The sequence below is a fragment of the Cyclopterus lumpus genome, chromosome 10 (assembly GCF_009769545.1).
Source record: "Cyclopterus lumpus isolate fCycLum1 chromosome 10, fCycLum1.pri, whole genome shotgun sequence".
NCBI classification, from domain to species: domain Eukaryota; kingdom Metazoa; phylum Chordata; class Actinopteri; order Perciformes; family Cyclopteridae; genus Cyclopterus; species Cyclopterus lumpus.
Window position 1 is genome coordinate 22,082,067 of NC_046975.1, and position 22,767 is coordinate 22,104,833.

Consider the following 22,767-nt stretch of genomic DNA (forward strand, 5'->3'; position numbering starts at 1 on the left):
CTATGGAGTCATCTGGCTGCTTTATCTCTTCTTCTTTTTTTAAAGCCCTTCCTGTTGGACTCCCCTCTGGACCACAAGTCTTACAACTGTGCTCGTCTCCGGACTGAGTCACTCACTCGGCCTGGCCAGTTTCGATGTGGGGGGGTTGGGGTAGGGGGGGGGGGGGGGGGGGAAGAGAGTTTCACCATCGTGACGTCAACCGAGAGCACAGCTGACTTTCTCCGGGTCCAGCACGAGTTTCAGATGTGGTACGTTTTACCCAGAAGTGTTCCTTTTTTTTCCTTTTTTCTTTTTCTTTTTTTTTGTGGGCAAATGGATGAAATCGCCTGCTAAAAATACCCGAAACACAAGAAATCCTGCAGGAATAAGTCCCAACGCGGATCCTCCACTCAGCTGCTTCTGAGGGAGTCGAGAACAGCAATAAAAATCAGTCATTCGTGATGCATCTCAAGCCTCAGATCATAGTTTTCTTTTTGTTTCAACTGTGCCGTTTCTTCTTTTTTTTTTTAACGTCTCTCTTTTTCTTGCTCTTTTTCTTGCTCACATTCCCGCCGCCGCTCTGAAGGGGTCTCACTGAGTCCACGTCCCCCTCCTTCCACCTCCTCGACTTCTGCCCGGGTTGGTTGGCTAAATCAGTGAGCATTAGTGGGCGTGTGCATGCGTGTGTGTGTGTGTGTGTGTGTGTGTGTGTGTGTGTGTGTGTGTGTGTCGCATGCGAACTGAGGCCCAAAGGGGAAAGCCTTCCACACAAGATCTAAGCCAGCTGCCTGCTGATTTAAACACTTCATTCGCAAGAGGAGTGGAGGCGCGGGGGAATCCGCGTGCTCAGTGGGCTCAAAGTACGCTGGCAAAGCAGCTGCCCGACGGAAAAAAAACCCCACGGAGGAGCTTCTTCTGGTGGGAGATTGAGACGTCCGCTGCTCGGTAGAGGCACTTAGGAGTCCTCCGGCCTTTAGGAGTCAAAGGGCACTGAGAGAGAGAGAGAGAGAGGGAGGGTTAAGCAAACTGACCTCTGGGTTAACCAGAACCGGTTTTTTTCGTGGAGGAGGGGAGGAGGGAGCAGGAGGTGGGAGGCCACGGCGGGGCTCCTGCACCACTCGAGGAAGAAGGAGACGAAGCAGTTTGCCAAGGGAAGCGAGGGAAGGGAGGAGGACATGGCCACGGGAGACATCACGACGCTTCCCTCCACGCCGGACGACGGCGGCGGCGGCGGCTTCCCTCCCGGGAGCTTCAAGGACCCCAAAAGGCTGTACTGTAAAAACGGGGGCTTCTTCTTGAGGATACGGTCCGACGGGGGTGTTGATGGAATCCGGGAGAAGAGCGACCCCCACAGTAAGTACTTCCAGTCCTTCGCTTTGCACACACACACACACACACACACACACAAACACACACAAAGCTTCTTTATGCTCTCTTTCTCTCTTTTTTTTTTAAACACGAAAACAGGGAAGTGAGCGTGAAGCAAAAAAAAAAAAAAAAAAACATCATGGAGGAGCGATGTGAGTTTTTCCAGCTCACCGAGGTTCATCCTTCACATTTGTAAACACAGGAATGCGTGCAGGACCTTCGCTTCTGGAAAGTGTCTCAAGGGAAGCGAAACGTTTCCTAATCAACGGGGGACTCTCATGGACTGTGTGTGTGTGTGTGTGTGTGTGTGTGTGTGTGTGTGTGTGTGTGTGTGTGTGTGTGTGTGTGTGTGTGTGTGTGTGTGTGTGTGTGTGTGTGTGTGTGTGTGTGTGTGTGTGTGTGTGTGTGTGTGTGTGTGTGTGTGATGTTTCTTACGCTGTGTGGGTTTTTTAAAATAAAAAAAAAACAGCACAACATGGAGAAACATCCCAGATCAAAAGATCAAGTCTTTACTTTAACGCGCCACTGATTGCTTTGGAGTGTGTGTGTGTGTGTGTGTGTGTGTGTGCGTGTGTGCAGTTGCATCAGTGAGGGGGAGGAGGAGGATAAGGAGGAGGAGGAGGCGAAGAAATTTTGGGTTTTCAGAGGAAAAACATGTATCCTGTCCGAGACGTGACATTTGGAGCAGGTGTCCAAACTGGTGCCTGATATGGAAGCACTTCAAGGGCACGGGAGCTATTTTTAGGATAATTCAATTACCTTCAGCCGGGAGTTATGTGTTGAAAAACAAACTTCAGGAGAGTCACCTTGTTGTTGTTGTGCATGATTAGTTTGTTATTGTAAAATTAAAAAAAAAAAAGGTGAAAAGAGTCATAAAAATACTAAATCCACAATGAGTCACTAAACAGGAATGAGTATTAATCAGTTGGCTTCATCACTGGTCCTTTTGTTGAGGTTGAGTTCGGCCTGCCAACTTCAACGTCACGGGGGGGGGGGGGCTCTCTACTCCATCACATGTGGCGTCCCATGCCAGAGCTTCGCCAGGACCACATTGCACATGTGCGTCGCCATAAATTGTTGCATTGGGAGCAATTACAGAGACATTCACGACCAGTTAGACCTGAACGCACCATCAGCTCTGTGATGTATTCAAGTGCATCTCCAGGAAATAACTCTTTGATCTGTGACGTGAACCAGCCAGACGGCGGGCGGTCTTAACCGGAGACAGACTGCTCGTCTATCTGAAGTCTTAATGTGGACTCACTCGGTACAGATGCCCCTAATTCACCTCACGGGGAGGGGGGGGGCTTTAAAGAATGTGGAGATGATTTTGATGCGCGTGCGTGGAGGCCGACGGTGACGGCCGCTGAACGTCAAGTTTAAATAATAAAAATAAATAACCGACAGGGAATGGATCTGTATGCACAATTAAAGCCACATTAATCAATGTTTTACACCAACTCTGCACCTTTATGACGCTTTCAAGGCTTTAAGTATTAATATATATATAAGTGTTGATGTATGAAACGCAGCTCTGTTCGCGCCACGACCACGAATCTGTGTTTTGTGTTCTTGTTGTTCACTGAAACGTTCCAACTTGTTTATCCCCCCCCCCCCCCCCCCCCCCCCTCCCCAGTAAAGCTCCAGCTGCAGGCGACCTCGGTGGGGGAGGTGGTCATCAAAGGGCCGTGTGCAAACCGCTACCTGGCCATGAACAGAGACGGCCGGCTGTTCGGAGCGGTGAGTGAAGAGGCCCAACCTGCATGTCACGAGCAGCATTTAAACACACACATATTTAAAAGAGAATGAGAACAATTTGTAGGTATCGAGTAGGATACGATGGAGAAATGATAGGTTTATGCTCTAAAATTCTTTTTTTATTAGACTTCATTGATGTGTAAAGGTCAGGCCCATGTATAATAGGATATATCCCAGATGGTGGTGGGAAGGGAATGAGTTGATGGTTCTCCACCTGACCGGCCGGTTCATAAAACGTGGGAAAGGCGGCTTTAATGTGGTGAAAGTTGTGAATGCGTCTTGTGAATGATCGAGAGACTCGACACTCTTTTCTGAAGGAGGTAACAGAAGGAAGGAGCTTCCTGGCTGAGCCTTTGAAGCTCTCTCTTTTACTGCGAGGAGCCCGTTAGTCCTTCAGCGGTCCCACGTTCAGCCGAAGGCGCTGGAAGTATGAAGCGATGTGGTTTTGGTGGTCCTCCACAGCCCATGACTCATTGGGCAAGAGGCACTTCCTCTCCAATAAGGAAGCTGCTCCCACTCGTGTTTAGGAAGTTGTTAAAAGATACCAACGCTCCTCTAATTAACCAGACGCAGGGAGAAAAAGAAAAGAAGGTAAACAAGTCATCATGTTGATGAAGATAATAAACATCCGGCGCCAAAGAAATAACATTTCCCCGTCTAATTGAGCACTTTGACTCGTTCGGTTTTGCACGTTTTTTTGTATCCAGAAGCAGACGCCACGTGTTAGATATTTGATTATATAATTGGCCAATTCATTTTTAATATTTATTTCACCTTAAACCTTTTGACGAAATGTAAAAAAAAAAATATGAATATCATGCACCTTTTCATTTTATTTTACTTTCAACTGAGTAATTGGACCTTTTCATATATGTTTCTACATGTTTCTACATGTGTATATATGTTTCTACATGTTTCTACATGTGTCTATATGTTTCTACATGTTTCTACATGTGTATATATGTTTCTACATGTGTCTATATGTTTCTACATGTGTCTATATGTTTCTACATGTGTCTATATGTTTCTACATGTGTATATATGGTTCTACATGTGTATACATGTTTCTACATGTGTATATATGTTTCTACATGTTTATATGTTTCTACATGTTTCTACATGTGTATATGTTTCTACATGTGTATACATGTTTCTACATGTGTATACATGTTTCTACATGTGTATACATGTGTATATATATTTCTACATGTTTTACATGTGTATATATATGTTTCTACATGTGTATATATGTTTCTACATGTGTATATATGTTTCTACATGTATATATATGTTTCTACATGTTTTACATGTGTATATATATGTTTCTACATGTGTATATATGTTTCTACATGTGTATATGTTTCTACATGTGTCTATATGTTTCTACATGTGTATATATGGTTCTACATGTGTATACATGTTTCTACATGTGTATATATGTTTCTACATGTGTATATATGTTTCTACATGTTTCTACATGTGTATATGTTTCTACATGTGTATACATGTTTCTACATGTGTATACATGTTTCTACATGTGTATACATGTGTATACATGTTTCTACATGTGTATACATGTGTATATATATTTCTACATGTTTTACATGTGTATATATATGTTTCTACATGTGTATATATGTTTCTACATGTGTATATATGTTTCTACATGTATATATATGTTTCTACATGTTTTACATGTGTATATATATGTTTCTACATGTGTATATATGTTTATACATGTGTATATATGGTTCTACATGTGTATACATGTTTCTACATGTGTCTATATGTTTCTACATGTGTCTATATGTTTCTACATGTGTATATATGGTTCTACATGTGTATACATGTTTCTACATGTGTATATATGTTTCTACATGTTTATATGTTTCTACATGTTTCTACATGTGTATATGTTTCTACATGTGTATACATGTTTCTACATGTTTCTACATGTGTATATGTTTCTACATGTGTATACATGTTTCTACATGTTTCTACATGTGTATACATGTGTATACATGTGTATACATGTTTCTACATGTTTCTACATGTGTATACATGTGTATACATGTGTATACAGGTGTATACATGTTTCTACATGTGTATACATGTGTATATATATTTCTACATGTTTTACATGTGTATATATATGTTTCTACATGTGTATATATGTTTCTACATGTGTATATATGTTTCTACATGTATATATATGTTTCTACATGTTTTACATGTGTATATATATGTTTCTACATGTGTATATATGTTTATACATGTGTATATATGGTTCTACATGTGTATACATGTTTCTACATGTGTATATGTTTATACATGTGTATATATGTTTATACATGTGTATATATGGTTCTACATGTGTATACATGTTTCTACATGTGTATATGTTTATACATGTGTATATATGTTTCTACATGTGTATATATGTGTCTACATGTTTCTACATGTGTCTACATGTTTCTACATGTGTATATATGTTTATGTTTCTACATGTGTATATATGTTTCTACATGTGTATATATGTTTATATATGTTTCTACATGTTTCTACATGTGTATACATGTTTCTACATGTGTATATATATGTTTCTACATGTGTATATATGTTTCTACATGTATATATGTTTATACATGTGTATAAATGTTTCTACATGTGTATAAATGTTTCTACATGTGTATATGTTTCTACATGTGTATATATGTTTCTACATGTGTATATGTTTCTACATGTGTATATATGTTTCTACATGTATATATGTTTATACATGTGTATAAATGTTTCTACATGTGTATAAATGTTTCTACATGTGTATATGTTTCTACATGTGTATATGTTTCTACATGTGGATATATGTTTCTACATGTGTATATGTTTCTACATGTGTATATATGTTTCTACATGTGTATATGTTTCTACATGTGTATACATGTTTCTACATGTGTATATGTTTCTACATGTGTATATGTTTATACATGTGTATATGTTTATACATGTTTCTACATGTGTATATATGTGTCTACATGTTTCTACATGTGTCTACATGTTTATGTTTCTACATGTGTATATATGTTTCTACATGTGTATATATGTTTATATATGTTTCTACATGTTTCAACATGTGTATACATGTTTCTACATGTGTATATATATGTTTCTACATGTGTATATATGTTTCTACATGTGTATACATGTTTCTACATGTGTATATATGTTTCTACATGTGTATACATGTTTCTACATGTGTATATATGTCCTCACTATGTTTAGGCTCGTCCTGGCGTGGGGGACCAACGGTTCAGGGGTCCGTAGTCGCGGTCGAAGTAAAGACAGGAAGTAAAACAAAAACCTTTTGTTGGGCAGTTAACGCCCAGCGAGACGTTCACAAATTAATGTTTCCTAAAAATCTTCATGTTTGGTCCCTTTTTTTTTTCCTTTAAAAATAAATAATAAAAGTGAGACATTGAGCAGAAATTACTTTTAAACCAACGGTCTCCTTCCAAAAAAAATAAAATAAAAAGGTAGCATTGAGCTTTTCTTTTTAATGCGCTACTTTAATGTCATATAACTTGTCAGCATTACACATTTTCTTCCTTTTCCAATAACATATAATCGCACACATTAAATAAATCATCCAAACATGAGCGGAGAGGATTATTAGCAGTTTGGAAAGAAACATAAACGACCTTCACTTTCCATCGGTTGAAAATATTAAAGTGTTCCTCTGTGAAGGAATCCATTGACCTCTGTGTCTCTCTCTCTCTCTCTCTCTCTCTCCAGAGACGGGCGACCGACGAGTGCCACTTCCTGGAGCGTCTGGAGAGCAACAACTACAACACGTACCGCTCCAGGAAGTACCCGAGCATGTACGTGGCCCTGAAGAGGACCGGCCAGTACAAGTCCGGGAGCAAAACGGGACCGGGTCAAAAGGCCATTCTTTTTCTGCCCATGTCCGCCAAGTGCTAGTCTGAAGAAGAAGAAGAAGAAGAAGAAGTGTTGCATCGACGTTGCCCCCTAAAAGAAAAATGAGCTGTGATGCTTTCTGACTGTTTCGTCTCTCTCAGCTTTTACTTTCAGACACAGTGGCTCACTGGCTGCTTCCCAGTAAAAACCAGTCCTCGTGACTGTGGACCACCGACCGCAGCCAAAGGTGCCTTGCTCAAAGTGCAGGTGTTCCCTCTCTGGCCCGAGGGGGGTTTGAAGCAGCGACCTCTAGATAACGCGTCCGCTTCCCACCGTCCGGCTTGCGGCTGTTTTTAGCTGCAAGAGGATTATGATCATAACTTTAGAAGAGTGAAGGACGTCAGCTTCGTAATTTTATTAATTTAGTTATACAACATTGTTTGACAAAGTAAGAACTCAGCACACTCAAATCAAAACCCAAAGCACTACTTAAAAGCACTAATTTATATAATTATTTTACACTACTCTGCACACTTAGAGGTCACTCAACAGATCACCTGAGGTTGTGTTTGATTCCTGTTAAAACTGCGTCAGTTAGTGTATCATTTTAGATTTGTGCAAAAAAAAAAAGTCTTCTACATTCATTAATACGAGATAAGAGGACATAAAAGGCAGTTAATAGATGATTTTGACCTCTGACCTGTCGTCTTCCAACATGGCCGCCTACGAAAAGTTAAAAGAACCGTATCAAACTCGGTTGCAGGCACCACAGTGGCAAATATAAATATATATAAGAACCACAAAGTGAGTGTTTCCTTGTAGTTTCGCTACATTTGAAGTCACAGCTCGTGTTTAAAGAAACAAACTTAATTCCCATAAAAAACACGTTTAAACATGAGCGGTACCGACGGGCCGCTAGCGCTCCAGCTGCCGCTGGTACAGCTGGTAAAACGCGCCCGAGTAGACGGCGCGCAGCTCCTCCAGCGGGAGGTCGATGTCCCCGAAGCCGCGCTCCAGGCCGCGCAGCAGCAGCCGGGCCACGCGGGAGGTGACGGGCGTCGTGTTCGCCGTCTCCGCCAGCTCGGCGAGCTGCAGCCACTCGCAGCGCGAGCACTCGTGCGTGCAGAAGTCGATGTCGTAGCTGAGCGGGCCGAGGCGGCAGACGATGTACAGGTCCGACGCGCCGAAGGCTCCGGGGAGGTCGTGCTGCTGCCGGATGCTGAGCAGCGACCGGAACTCGGAGCGCACGCCGGTCTCCTCGAACACCTCGCGGACCGCCGTGGCGCCTGAGAGGGATCCAAGATCAATTACTCGTGTTCCCTTGTTGCAGACTGAGTGTTTAGATGTGTGTGGAGGGGAAGGAAAATACATATATATATTTTTTGGGGCCGATGGGTCACGTATATAAATATTAAAGCTGCTTTTAAAATGTAAAAACTTAGCCTATATATATATATATATATATATATATATATATATATATATATATATATATATATATATATATATATATATATATATATATATATATAATGAAAAAAAAAATCTATATATATATAATTTTTTTTCATTATATATATTATATATATATAATATATATAATGAAAAAAAAAATCTCTCTATATATATATAATTTTTTTTCATTATATATATTATATATATATAATATATATAATGAAAAAAAAAATATATATATATATATACATTTTTTTTCATTATATATATTATATATATATATATATATATATATTTACTGTGTGCCTTTTATTTTGTACAGAAAATAAAATGAATGTATCATCAGCTAGATTTTCTTTACTGTATTTAGTTGTGTTTTTTTTGAGCTCACCAATATTTTCTCCTGGATCCGACAAGCCGCCGGGGAACTTCCAAGCGTTCTTTGTCTGAAACACGGGGGATAAAAGTTAAAAGTTTTAACGTTGTGATAGATGGCACTGCTGTAAACATGCATCTTAGACTTGTGTACTTCAAAGAAATGTTCATTATAGGCTTTCTAAAAAATAAAAAAAAATCATAATGTAAGAAAATCGTCGGCACGGTTTTAAAAGTTTGTTTCTTTTTTAAGAAAGTCACAGCGAGCAGTCCGATGTGTCGCATCTGAACTAATTATATGAACTATTAAGCAGGCAGAGAGATGTTCAATGTGTCCCACCACTATTTAATAACAGTATGCTGCTGGTTAACTTATGACGTCAGTGTCGTGTACATATTTTTGTAGTTAGTTAAAGAACTTCTTTTCTCTCAAGAAATGCCATTTCATCGTCTATATATTGTTCCTCGTGTTGCAGATGCACTACAGCATTTATTTTCACGTCAACAGAAATATATTTTTGGATGCTGTTTTCTAAAAAAAAATGTGCCTTTTTAAAAGTAATTAAAGGGATTTGTGTTCAACTCTAAATCTGTGTGTGTGTGTTTTTTCAGAGTAGAAATATGTAAATGTGAAAATAATAAACACTTGAGGCCAAAACACGCGTCTGCTTCATCTGATCGGACCCTTCAGTGCACCGGGGGCCGATAACAGGAGGTCCGTAACCCTCATGAGCTCTGAACCGAGACTGCTGCCAAGAGCACACGCTCATTTCCAGTAAACAGCTCCATGTGGAGGAGGAGGAGGAGGAAGAGGAGGAGGAGGAGGAGATAAAAACTCTTCCCTCACTTCAGATGTTTCCCTTCTGGCCAAACGGCCATGAAGACTCATTACACGCTCAGAAGACTCCCGGCTGGCGGACATGTTTGTCGTTATGAACTACGCTTGTTGTTTGTAGTTGTTTTACAGCCACCACGTGTTCCTTTAATGCAAAGTGTTTACTTCTATTGCGTATAGATTTAAAAAAAAAAAAAAAAGATAATCTCTAGTTATCATCATCTACGGATCTGGAATGAACAAAATCCTCAAGAAAAAGTTACCAACGACATGCAGACGATATTATTTTCATCAATCTTATATTTGAGTCTGTCCACAACAGATTTTGGGACGTTTACATGTTTTTTTTTGTGTGTGTCACGTGACCTCACGTGACCTCACGTCGACTTCGGTGCGAGAGCTGCAGCTTGTTTACTTCACGTTGTGCTCTCGCGCTTCATATCTCAAACACGTAACTTGGTTTTTCTAACTTGCGGTGTTACTCGTTATTTATTTATTTAAAAAGAGCCCGGCCGTGAGTCGGGGCCTCTTAGCGCCACACTTAGCTCCGCGAGGGCGGACAGACGCTTGTTTGTTTGTTTGTGTTTACCGTGGAAACCAACGCAGTGCATTCATGCACTGAAAACAGAACTTTATTTCATTAACGTGGTCTACGTATATGGTGATTATAAATATATATATATACATTTTAAATTAACGTAATGCAACTGGGACACGTTCACCTTGTTTCTGTCTTGGACCACGAGAACTTTTCCATTCGACTCATCGACGACTGCGCCTGCGAAACGAAAACAAATCAAATCAATCAATCAATTCAGTGCTTTTATTTCACATATTTTGCACATTATGGTCCACATTCTGCATATAATGTTCCAAAGGGAACTCCTCGGTTGGACACGACATAAAACCTGCACCACCACGGGGGGAGGGGAAAAAGCTGCCGGAGCTTATCTAAGATTTTCTTGTTGTCCACAGGGACGAACCAGTCGAATAAACAACAACAACAACAACAAGATTCAAGTTTATTCCACTTCTCAAAAACCTGCCGCACGGAAGAGAAACCCAACAAACGGGGGTTCCTCCACTTTTAACTGCGCGGGACAGCAACGCGGGAACCGAACGTCGGAGAACAGAGCGTTACGTTCTTCACTTTCATAACGGAGTTACAGCTGCACTTGGGACACATCGGGACGTCCCACTTCAACGCTAACGTATTGTATTCTTTCAGCACTTAGTGACTAAGAGAGGCTGACAGGAAGGGGGAGGAAGAGGAAGAGGAGGAGGAGGAGGAAAAACGGGCCGCTTTCTTTTCCGGCCGCTCCGTCCGACGGGCCTCCATGAATGAATGTCACAGATGTGTAAAGAGAGGGATGACTTGGACCTCCAAGTGGAAAGTGATGTCACCCCCGATCCGGCGAGGGCCCGCCCGCCGCTGACGGACAGCTCGGCGTTGGCGAACGAAATGCTCACACGGGAGCAGCAAGGGGAGAGAGAAAAAAAAATTCATTCATTATGAGAAGACGTTAAAAAAAAGAAGAAAAAAAAAGCCCAGAAGCAATCATCACAGGGTGAACTGCGGGTTCTAGAGTAAAAAGACACAACAATAACAACAACAACAACAACAACAACAACAACCTGTTAATCGCTTGAGGTCACAGCTGGTTTGGAGGCTTCCGATTTTCTTCCGGCTTCCATGAGGTCACCGTGAGGTCACGATGGTGATTGAGAGTCGCATCCAGAACACGTGCACACGTGGACTGGACGACGGCCATTTTTCTACGCCCTCGCCGACCGTCCAGAACGCAATCGTTAAAGTTTCGGTGAGTCACTTCTGTCATCACGTCGTTTTCGTGGAATTACTTCGAGCTCCGAGTTCTTGACCCCGTTTTGTAAGGTCAGAGGTCAAGTGCGGATTGAAGGAGTTCAGCTTCATACCTCGCCGAGACAGATGTTGACTTGTGTGTGTTTCAAAATGTTACCTTGTTACCTGGCGGCAGCAAGTTAACCTGCATTCTTTCTAACAGCCACCAGGGGGCGACTCCTCTGGTTGTATAGAAGTCTATGCTTCATGTGTTAAAGCTGCATTCTCTCTACTGACCACCAGGGGGCGACTCCTCTGGTTGTATAGAAGTCTATGCTTCATGTGTTAAAGCTGCATTCTCTCTCCTGACCACCAGGGGGCGACTCCTCTGGTTGTATAGAAGTCTATGCTTCATGTGTTAAAGCTGCATTCTCTCTACTGACCACCAGGGGGCGACTCCTCTGGTTGTATAGAAGTCTATATAAATGACTCTACTTCTCTCTTGATGTATTCCCTCAGTAAACATTGTAAACATGAGTTTATGGTCCCTTTCATGATGCTCCCATCATCAGCTCCCACCGTCTCATGTCAACTGTGGTTGCACAAAAAACAAAAACAAGATGGCGACCCTTCAGTCTGAGCTCCTTACTTGTGTTTCTTTGCTTCCGTTTCAGACTCTGTTTGTAACAGTCAGTGGAGCTCACATTGACATTTGGGTTTAAGGTTGGAGAGTTTAAAAAAAAGCGTTCTGGGGCCACGTGAAGCTCATTCGTAGAAGAGCCACGTCTTTAAAAAAAAACACCCAGAATTCCCCGATGCAGGACCTCATTAATCCTCTAGATCCTCTAAGCAGCAGTGGATTTCAGATTCCTGACCTCGGTGACATCATTGTGAAAGAGAAATCTAATAAAAAGAAGAAGAAAAAAACTTCCAAACTGAAGGATGCCGTGGACATGTTCTGACATGCTCAAGTGCAGCCACTGTTAAAAAAGGTATTAAAAAACAACAACGACACGCTGCCCTCTGCTGGACGATCAGAGACATAGCACACTGCAAGGTCTGCAACTCCTCCTCCTCCTCTTCCTCCTCCTCCTCCTCCTCCTCCTGAGTGAATTTCCATTTACACGAAAGAAATGGGCCAAAGTTGGTCGCCGGCTTATATATTCAGACAGAGAAATTAGAGATTCTTAGGGATTACTTTCACGACTGCCGATACATTTCCTGTCGATCAAGAAACCAATTATTAGTCTACTTATAGTTTCAGCTCTATTGCCTTTTGATGGTCGACTGTATGTTATGACGTATGGAGCTTTTTTTCTTCTTTTTTTCGGAGCATTTGCAACTACTGGGTTCTGAGTGAGGACCTCGAGTTATTTTTCTATGAATAAACTTTAATAGATTCTCTGTTCGATGAGGGCTGAAGCTTTTTTGTTGGCATTCATCTCTAGCTGCGTGTTCTACGTTGTTGCATACACTGTATTTCATGGTGCGTTTCTTAACTGTCTGATTGTTCCATTTCATTGTTCTTTTTTTATCTTTTATATGGAGGATATGGGCAATAACCTGACCTAAAGATTGTGAGTATATGTATTTATAGCACGGAGTGCTGAAAGAAACTGTAAATAAACTTAAATTCACATGAAGTCATATTATTTTACTATACTTATACACTAAAATAATATTTTTTTTAAACTCTCTACCTGCCACTCCTACTTGGTGGGTCGCGAACCCCGGCAGCCGGCTCTCCCCGTCCCCCAACCAGAGGGCCAGCACGGCGTGGCGGCGCTTGGCGTGGTGGAAGGTGAAGCCGTGGGCGGCGGCGGCGGCGGCACACCGGCTCAGGGAGATGGGCACCCGGAGCCACACGGCCACCTTCCCCTCGGCTTTCCACGCGGCCAGAGAATCTAGGGAGGACACGGAGGTTTTCACCAGGATGGACACACTTTTTTGTTAATTAAAAAATAGATATGATGATTAATGAGGGTTTCTGCTTTATTGATTAAACTGTAGAAACAGACAGGAAATAGAAGATTGTGGGTTTTTTTTTTTTTTTTAATGCTTAACCTGATTTGGGGAGGCAAATGGAAAATGGAAAGAAGAGAGGGAGAGAAAGATGACAAGCAGCAGAAGTAGCCCAAAAGGTTAAGAAGCAGATCTTTTAAAAAGGTTGCTGGATCGAATCCCAGACTGACTCTGGAAGAATGCAGGTAGGTGGTGCCGAAACAGTTAAACTAGAAATATAAAAAAATACATTTCATAAAATCATACATCCTCTATGAATAGAACATGCCATGTATTTAGCTGATTCCAGCTACTATAATACATCATTTCCTTTCTAATGACATTAATTAAAAGATCTTTTGGGCTTTTAATCCATACAAAAATAAAACAAATAGCAGTTTAAGGGCCACCTGGTAATGAGCGGTTTCACTTTTTTTGACCATTACCACATTTTCTTTTAAATAGTCAGATTACTCAATATAAAAAAAATAAGTTAGTGGCTGATATAATAACTCGGTCTCTTCTGTGGTAAATGCATTAAAGGCTCAAATCTATGAGCATAAGTTTTATAAATAAATAAACTAAACCCAACAACTATAAAGAGTAAACATTGAAACCTGCCCACGTTTATATTTAGAGACACGTTTGTCCTGCAGGCATTCGCGCACCTGCATCTTCTTCAACAACGCACGTGCGGCAGCTGACCGCTGTCACTGTCTCACGCACGCACGCACACACACACACGCGCACACACACGCACACGCACACAGAGACCACCGACCGTGAAGCAACCTGCTGAACGCGCCTTCGCTGATGTCCCCCGGTAACCCGGCGTCCGCCAGGTCCACCGTGACTCCACCGAACCGGTCCACCGTGCCCGTCAAAGCGCCGCCGCCGGTCCCCGTCACTCGGCGCAGTTGAGAACGCGCCGCGGCGCACGAGAACGCACGCGCCGCGGCGCACGACGCCCGGCCGCCGCTGCAAAGTCTTCCGAGTGTCGCCAAGGGCTTCAGAGCTGAGGCGCGCGCGGCCATTGTCACCGGGCGAGCGGCGCCGTGCAACCGGGGGCAACTTCAGCTGGAACCGGTGGGTCAACGTTCAACCGGGCAACGTGAGCACGGGACGGTTACGTCAACATCCGCCCTGCACGTTGCATAAATACCGTAATGCTCCGTGAAGGGAGCACTATTAATAATAGTTCATCTTGTATTTAATTTTCACAATTAAAACAAACGCCTATTTCAAGGGTTTGTTCAATATTGTGTTCCCAATTTATATTGAAGCGAATAAAACAATGCAATAAATACAACAGAATAGTTAATTTTCAAAATAAGTTGATTTTCACTAATAGTTAATCTTGTAGTTAATTTTCACAATTAAAATAAACCCCTATTTCAATTGTTTGTTCAATATTTTGTTCCCAATGTTGATTGAAGCGAATAAAAAAATACAATGAATACAAAATAATAGTTAATTTTCAAAATAATAGTTGATTTTCACAATTATAGTTAAATTTGTCAAATGCAATAAATACAAAAATAATAGTTAATTTTCAAAATAATAGTTGATTTTCACAATAATAGTTAAATTTGTCAAATGCAATAAATACAAAAATAATAGTTAATTTTCTAAATAATAGTCAATTTTCAAAATGAAAGTTAATTTTCACAATTAAAACAAACCCCAATTGTTTGTTCAATATGTTGTTCCCAATTTTTTATTGAAGCAAATAAATTAAAAAAAGAAGCAATAAATACAAAAACAATACCCGTCGTAAAATACGCGAGGCTTTACGGTAAAAGGGAGGCGGGGCTAAACTGTAACCCGGAAGTGTTCCACACCGCTCCGTGTTTACACATGTCGGAGCTCTCACGCGGACAGACGTTTTAACTCAATACAATGTCGTCAAAGAAAAATAAAAGCAAACCCAAAAGCGCGAGTGAAGGAGACGGTTCAGTGCTGTCGAAGGAGACCTCGAGCGGCGACCTGCAGACACCTGGTCGCGAGGGAGGAAGGTGCGCGAGCTTAAACAGCAACTCGTTCACCGTCATCGATTTCATTGACAAAGGTACCCGTTACCTGTTTGGGGCACGAGCAGTGAGGTGTACCGGGCAGGTGACGCCGTTTTAACGGGCTCCTCTTCACGGTTCAGTTTCTTCTCCCTGCGGAAGCAGATTGGCTTTAATTGTCAGTGTTCATAATATATGTGGATATCTTCCTCCCTTCTCTTTCGGAGGAAATCCCCCCTTTTTGATACAATATATATATATATATATACAAAAAATAACTTTTTATATACGTTTTTATACATATTTATATATTTTTTTATATATATTTTATGTTTTTATCTTTTTATGAATCCAGTCTTTTGCTACTTTAAAATCTTTTATAAGTAGCTGTGATAAAAGTATATATATATATAAATTCTTTGTGTATATATGTATGTATATATATGTATGTATGTATATATGTATATATATATATATGTATATATATGTATGTATGTATATATGTATATATATGTATGTATGTATGTATGTATGTATGTATATATGTATATGTGTGTATGTGTGTATATATGTATATATATATATATATATATATATATATATATATATATATACACACACACACACACACACACACATATATATATATATTTATTTATTTATATATTTATTTATTTATATATTATCAGCATGAAACTGAAGCTGTGTTTTATAACCAATTTTTTCATGCAAAGAGCACTGTGTGAAATTGGGAAAACAATTTGATCAGTTTTGTCTGGTCCACCAAAATAAATGTTTATTTTTTTCTTTCAAAAGGTATGAATACATTAAGGAAATAAGATGCATTTTCAACGAAGTCCCAACGAAGACAAACTACAACTTTCTTTACATATTCACACAGCGATGCATTAAACCACAAAACTGCTTTCACTCTTGACACCTGGGGATCAAACACTACTTCACATTTTATTATTTATTTTAATCCACATAACACACCTATATTTTGTTTTTGTTCATTTCCCCCCTGCAGCCGACGACAAAACGCCCAAAAGTTGCAGATGGACTTTAGTCCAGCTGAGCCTCAATTCAATGAAGTCAGCCGGCGTTTGCATCGGGAGGCCGGTCCTGCTGACGAGTCCCACGGGACGACAAGAGGTGTCCTCTCTCCTCCTTTCCTCTCCTGTGTCCTCCCTCCTCCTTTCCTCTCCTCGTCAGTTCATATCACAGATGTGTTGTAAACATCAGCTCTGAATCCTTTTTGTTAATAACCCGCCTACCTTCCAGGTGTGTTCAGGTTGGCCCGTCGCCTCCTTTCCTGCAGGAAAAGTGGGTCTTCAGAAATGTGCCCAGAATAACCTCCGAGCGAAGTCTGGGGAGGAGGTGACGCTGCACCCACTGACGGGTGCTGTGCTCCGGGCCGAGGAGGTGGTTCTCTCCAACAGGTGACACCCGTCTCATCATCGACGTCAAACGTATTAAAGTGTCGTATTCACGCTGTGCATATTGTTTTATTACAATATAGTTGCTTGGTTATGAGGCAAACCTGGCTCAAGTTAATATGATTGTGATATATATATATATATATATATCATTTAAGGAGAAGTGGATTCAACTTTTGAATTTATTTGAGTTTATTTCTAATATTTTTCCCACCTGTTTTTATCAATCTTCTACATTTAATTCGTGAAAATATGCAGCCGAACATTTAGATCCCGATACAAAACTAATATGCGATTTAAAGTCAGTGCCAGTTGTCATTTTATGCCTCTGAAAAAAAAGCTTCTAAAGATTCCCTTCATGGCTTGAACGCCTTTTTAAATGTTGTGTAATGCAGGTAAATGCTGCCACCTGCTGGTTACATCTTGCAACTGCAGTTGGGATGTTATTCATCCGCTTTATGGATCTATTTGTAATGATTTAATCAGTTTTCATGTTGTGACATTATATTTAATGGGATGTGTTTTTTGATTCTTTCCATATTTTAATATGTTATATTATGAATGTGTCTTATAATTATAGTGCGCTCTTCACACATTCAGGGCAAAAGATGACACGCTGGAGACGGACGAGTTCAAGAGCTTCTTTCTGCGCTCTCTGGGTCAGTGGCTCACTTAATAACTTTAAATAATTCAGATAATAATAATAACTCCTTGATGTAATGATTAGAACGAGGGGCAACGTTCCTCCATTTGAAATGAAGTGGGACATGTATAGTTGTAAGCTTGGAGGTCACGATGGAGGTCACCGGGAAAATATGAGTGTGCAACCTTTTTTTAAATTGTTAACTGCATTAATTTGTAAAAGTGTGTGTTTGTTCTGGGTTGGGGATACATGTTTTATTTTTTTAATTATCACATTGCTTTCCTTTTGCTTGACTCTGCTGGTTTCTCTACGTCTTTGTGCCAGTTGGGAACGTCCTCTTGCCAGGAAACGTCGTCTCCCTGACTTACTTTGGCCGCTCGTGCAGTCTGCGCGTCGAGGCCATAACGGGGGAGGACGGGGTCACCCTGCACAGACCCGCTGCTGGTCCGGGACCGGCGGAGTCCTCCTCCGTGATGGACTCCTCCTCCGTGATGGACTCCACCTCGGCCGACCTCTCCCTGCAGCTCAGCCTGCTCACCGTGGACGACGACGACGGGTCGCCGCGTGGGGGGCCGGGCCCGGCGGCCAGCACCCCGCGCCGACCGGCACACCTCGCTCCAGTCTCCTCGCCCCTCGCTCCTTGCACACCGCCCCCCCGGAGTCCTCCCGCGGGGTCGGCGGAGGACGCCGCCGTCGGTCTAGAGGGCTCGCTGGGCTCGGAGAAAATCCCCACGGCTCCCCCTGGTGGCGCACTGAGCACCGACACCTTCTACTGCCTGTCCTGCTCCACGAAAGTCCGAGTCGGACACGGGGCGGGGCGGGAGGATCCGGACGCACAGGCTGCAAGGTCAAAGGTCGACTACAGCATGATCGGGGGGCTCAGCAGCCAGTTGGACGCCATCAGAGAGACCATCGAGCTTCCTCTGAAACACCCCGAGTTGTTCTCCACCTACGGTGCGTCACACTTTAACACTTTAACTATAAAGAAAAAAGGACGGACCGGTCTAACCGGGAGCCGTTTTCCCCCCTCGCAGGGATCCCACCGCCCCGCGGAGTGCTTCTGTACGGGCCCCCCGGCACCGGGAAGACCATGATTGGACGAGCCATAGCCAACGAGGTCGGCGCTCACATGACGGTGATCAACGGGCCAGAGATCATGAGCAAGTACGAGTCCCAGTAGGACGCGCGAGGACGCCGGTCATCACCGCGCACACCGTCACCTTCAATAGCTTAAAGGACTTCAGTGAATATCTTTTCTTTTTGCAGATTCTACGGTGAAACCGAGGCGAGGCTGAGGCAGATATTCACCGAAGCGTCTCAGAGGTAAACGCCCTGAGACGGTTTCTGTTCATGCACATCGCTCTCTGTCTTTTTTAGGGGCTCATTTTTGTGCAATGTGTGTTTTTTAGATTATATTCGCTCCTCCCGTGTCCACTCGAGCCGTCGTGTCATCGGCACAAATTTTAATATGCCATTTTAGTCGTCATTTAAATGCATATTCTTTTTTGTTTCATTTGCAGACAACCTGCGATAATCTTTATCGACGAGCTGGACGCTCTGTGCCCGAAGAGGGACGGGGCGCAGAGCGAGGTGGAGAAACGCGTCGTGGCTTCTCTGCTGACTCTGATGGACGGCATCGGTTCAGTGAGTGTTCCTCTGTCCCGGCAGGTCAATCAATCGGGTGGGAAACATTATTTTACTCCGTTTGAGTGGCGGTTTGTCTTCGAATTTTGCACCAAAAAAAAGAAAAAAAGACCGCCGTTCCAATTTCGCCCCGAATCCACATTTGAGTTGCCATAAACGTCTGCTCATACGGTTGTCGTTTTATACCTAAACAGTGCACCAGGTCTCCAGGTGGTCCCGGTTTACCGGTTTAGTCCCCTGCAGAGTTTCGCACCAGACGAACCGTGACAACCGGCCAAATGCACCGGAGAAGGCTGTAACCCCCTCTGACGAACCCTAAACCCAAATATACAGTTTTCTAAGAAAGAAAAAACAAACAAAAAAAGATGATCCCCCGCCCCCTCTACACACACACATATACACACACACACACACACACACACACATATACGCACACACACACACATATACGCACACACACTGGGAGCCTGGGAAACAAATCACCAACGGTTGCCATGACCTGCCCATTTGGCGTAGCTTTATCAGCACAGCACATCTCCATGAGCCCCCCCCCCCCCTTCCCCCCCCCCCCCCCCCCCCCCCCCTTCCAGGCCAGATCCAAGGTCTTGTGTGTGTGTGTGTGTGTGTGTGTGTGTGTGTGTGTGTGTGTGGGGATAAAAGCTCTTCCTGCTCCTCTTGGCATTCTCGCTCGCCTTTTTTATGATTTAAAAAAAAAAAATGGTTTCATCCCTGCGGCATTGAAAGGAAAACGGACCAATCGGAGCCCAGGACTAACGCAGCTGTCAATCACTGGCAGCAAAACTGTTCGCTCCATGAAATATTTTTAGGCATTCGCATTTCTATCAGTGATGCCCAGTTTGACCGGAGTTCAACGAGCAGTGATTGACAGCTGCGTGGGAGGACTCCTCGGCTCTGATTGGTCGTTTTTCCCTTTTGAATCTAGCGACGGCCATAAGGTGCATTTTACTTCTTTTCTTCCACATATTATCCATCTCGTGTACCATCTTCGGGATAATAGTGACAGTGTAAGCAAATATATAACATAAATATAAAAAAAATACAATATAAAAAAAGTGGTTTTCATTCAAACTGACCAATAGTAGCTTTAAAACACATACACATACCTAATGTCACTCACTGTCTGAAAATAAAATACAAAAACAATGTATTAAGTAAAGTTTGATTTGAAGTGATTTTGGTGCCTCTAAAATAATGAACCCGTTAAGCAGGACGGGACTGATGTGTGCTCTCCTTCCAGGAGGGTCACGCCGGTCAGCTGTTGGTTCTGGGGGCCACAAACCGGCCCGATGCCCTCGACCCCGCCCTGCGGCGACCGGGGCGCTTCGACAAGGAGCTGGAGGTGCGTACCGGGATGGAAATATCTCCCTGAATGTGTGTGTGTGTGTGTGTGGTGGGGTTCCTCAAGGTTCCTTCTCGGGGTCCCACCCTTTTTTTTTGTGTCTTTTTCTCGTCAATTAGTGGAGAAAAGAAAACGTTCTCAGCCCTTTTTTGCTTCTCCGCGACGGCAGGTGGGCGTTCCGAGCGCCGCGGAGCGGGCGGACATCCTGCGGAAGCAGCTGAGCCGCGTGCCGTGCGGCGCCGCCGCCGAGGAGGTGACGCAGCTCGCCGCCGCCGCTCACGGTTACGTGGGAGCCGACCTGGCGGCCGTTTGCAAAGAGGCAGGCAAGTAAAAAAACAAAAACAACAACAACGATCCACGGCTACTGGGACCAGTAATTTGGATAAACCAAAACAAAAGGTTTGCGCGTGCCAGCTGGGCCATGAATGCGAGCCCTCGTGGGCATCGGGCGGACCGCGGCTTGTTATTGCACGTTCGACTCCTTCCTCGGGCTCGTAGCGCTTCGCCCTCCCTGGTGACTTATTTCCTCCTAAATTAGCTTTTAACAAATCTTTGAACACAGGAGGGTCAAAACCAAAAAGGAAGTTGTGAGTTACTGTGGTATTCACATCCCAGTGAGAAAAAAACCACCGAAACCACCACTGGTTGTGAAATTCCTCTGCCCTCCCCCCTGCATTCCCTCTCTCCCCCCCCCCCCACGCCGCAAACCGATCCACCTCCCATCCCGAGGACCAGCGTGTTGGCCTACATACTGTGTGTGTGTGTGTGTGGGATTGTGTGACCCCATGTGCCTCCTGGGTGGTCCCCAGCGCCCCGGGGTACGTGGCGTATTGCATTTCCAGCTGAGGAGGGAGCCGGGGGCTGCTCTGGCGTGGAGCGTGATTTACCGTCCGCAGAGGGGGGGGGGGGGGGGGGGGGGGGGGGGGGGGGGGGGGGGGTGCGGCCCTTCCACCGATTCGACAATGAAAACAAAAATTGATTCAGAAAACGGGGATTTTAAATGTAAATAAGGTGCCACAGCGCATCGGAAACATCGACCAGCCGGCCGCAGTCATGACGAGAGGCTGTAAATGGGGGTTTGGTGTGTTACTAACTGTGTGTGTGTGTGTGTGTGTGTGTACATTGCATAGATCTACATAAACACACACACACACACACACACACACACACACACACAACCTGATATCTGTTTTTTCCTTCTTTCCTCACGAAAACACATCAAGTAGGAACTGCAGTTGTTTCCTTCTCAGGTAACAATGAGCTGCTGGGGGGGTGAGGGAGGGGAGGGAGGGGGGGGGGAGGGGAGGGGGGGGGGGACATGCCGCACCGCTTCCTGAAAAATATAAAGGGGGGGTGGCGATGGCCGCGACATGCTCGAGACCACCACCACCACCACCTTGCACAGCTGCAGAGAAGCATGATTCTAGATGCACACACACACACACACACACACACACACACACACACACACACACACACACACACACACACACACACACACATACAAGGAGTGTGGGAGGGGGGGTTCCACATCCTGCCTTCTGCACAATGCCAACCTGCTTATAGATCAGAGTCACACTAAATCGATGGAAAAATCAGGGACGTTTTGTTGTTGTTTGTCCGAGTTTTCCCCCAAGAAACGACTTATTGACGACAGATGCGTTATGTAATGCTCCTAATCCGGTTACACACACACACACACACACACGCACACACGCAAGTTATTAAGAAAGTCTGCGCTTTACACGGTGTGCGCTGACCGAGGGAATCCAGGTGGGACGGCGTGATCCTCTAATGAGAGCTGGGATTTAAACAAAGGAACACAAAGAACAGGAATGTGTCTCAGCATGTTGACGCGTACCTTTGTGTGTATTTGCTGTTAAACAACAAAAAAACAACACGTTTCTGACAAAGTATAATAAATAAAATGAAGGTAATTGTCTATTGATTGGATGTAATCTTCCCCTGAAAGGATAAACAAATGGTTGCACAATGAAAGGAAACGATAACATGAAGTATTTATTTATTTGGTGTGTTTACTCATTTATTCAGGTTATTCCTTTTTAAATATGGAGCCTGTCATTGCTACTTATTTACATCCATAATTTAATTAACATTAAAATAATAATAAAAATTTTAATTAAAAAAAAAAAATTAAATAAAACATTTCTATAAAAAAAATATT

The 22,767-nt window shown here is 43.1% G+C and overlaps 3 protein-coding genes across 4 annotated transcripts; 2 read left to right on the forward strand and 1 right to left on the reverse strand.

Annotated features, from left to right (window-relative positions):
* The first annotated feature begins 715 nt into the window (after positions 1-715).
* fgf2 (fibroblast growth factor 2) lies at positions 716-7,107 on the forward strand. The gene is made up of 3 exons (XM_034543144.1): positions 716-1,332; positions 2,984-3,087; positions 6,898-7,107. Exons 1-3 carry the CDS (start codon positions 1,155-1,157, stop codon positions 7,081-7,083), a joined length of 468 nt encoding a protein of 155 aa, XP_034399035.1. The 5' UTR covers positions 716-1,154; the 3' UTR covers positions 7,084-7,107.
* A 162-nt stretch (positions 7,108-7,269) lies between these two features.
* nudt6 (nudix (nucleoside diphosphate linked moiety X)-type motif 6) lies at positions 7,270-14,611 on the reverse strand. 2 transcript variants are annotated; one of them, XM_034543142.1, is made up of 6 exons: positions 14,269-14,599; positions 13,187-13,390; positions 10,408-10,463; positions 8,867-8,921; positions 7,926-8,306; positions 7,270-7,377 (listed from the first exon to the last, which is right to left on the reverse strand). In XM_034543142.1, exons 1-5 carry the CDS (start codon positions 14,519-14,521, stop codon positions 7,936-7,938), a joined length of 939 nt encoding a protein of 312 aa, XP_034399033.1. In that variant the 5' UTR covers positions 14,522-14,599; the 3' UTR covers positions 7,270-7,377; positions 7,926-7,935. The 2 variants fall into 2 exon arrangements, with proteins under 2 accessions (XP_034399033.1, XP_034399032.1); XM_034543141.1 differs by lacking the exon at positions 7,270-7,377 and having other exon boundaries at positions 7,421-8,306; positions 14,269-14,611.
* A 696-nt stretch (positions 14,612-15,307) lies between these two features.
* spata5 (spermatogenesis associated 5) lies at positions 15,308-20,913 on the forward strand. The gene is made up of 10 exons (XM_034544327.1): positions 15,308-15,555; positions 16,527-16,651; positions 16,781-16,938; positions 17,536-17,594; positions 17,903-18,532; positions 18,613-18,742; positions 18,845-18,901; positions 19,099-19,222; positions 20,481-20,582; positions 20,752-20,913. The coding sequence occupies exons 1-10, from the start codon at positions 15,387-15,389 to the stop codon at positions 20,911-20,913; spliced, it is 1,716 nt and encodes a 571-aa protein (XP_034400218.1). The 5' UTR covers positions 15,308-15,386.
* Positions 20,914-22,767: the final 1,854 nt, after the last annotated feature.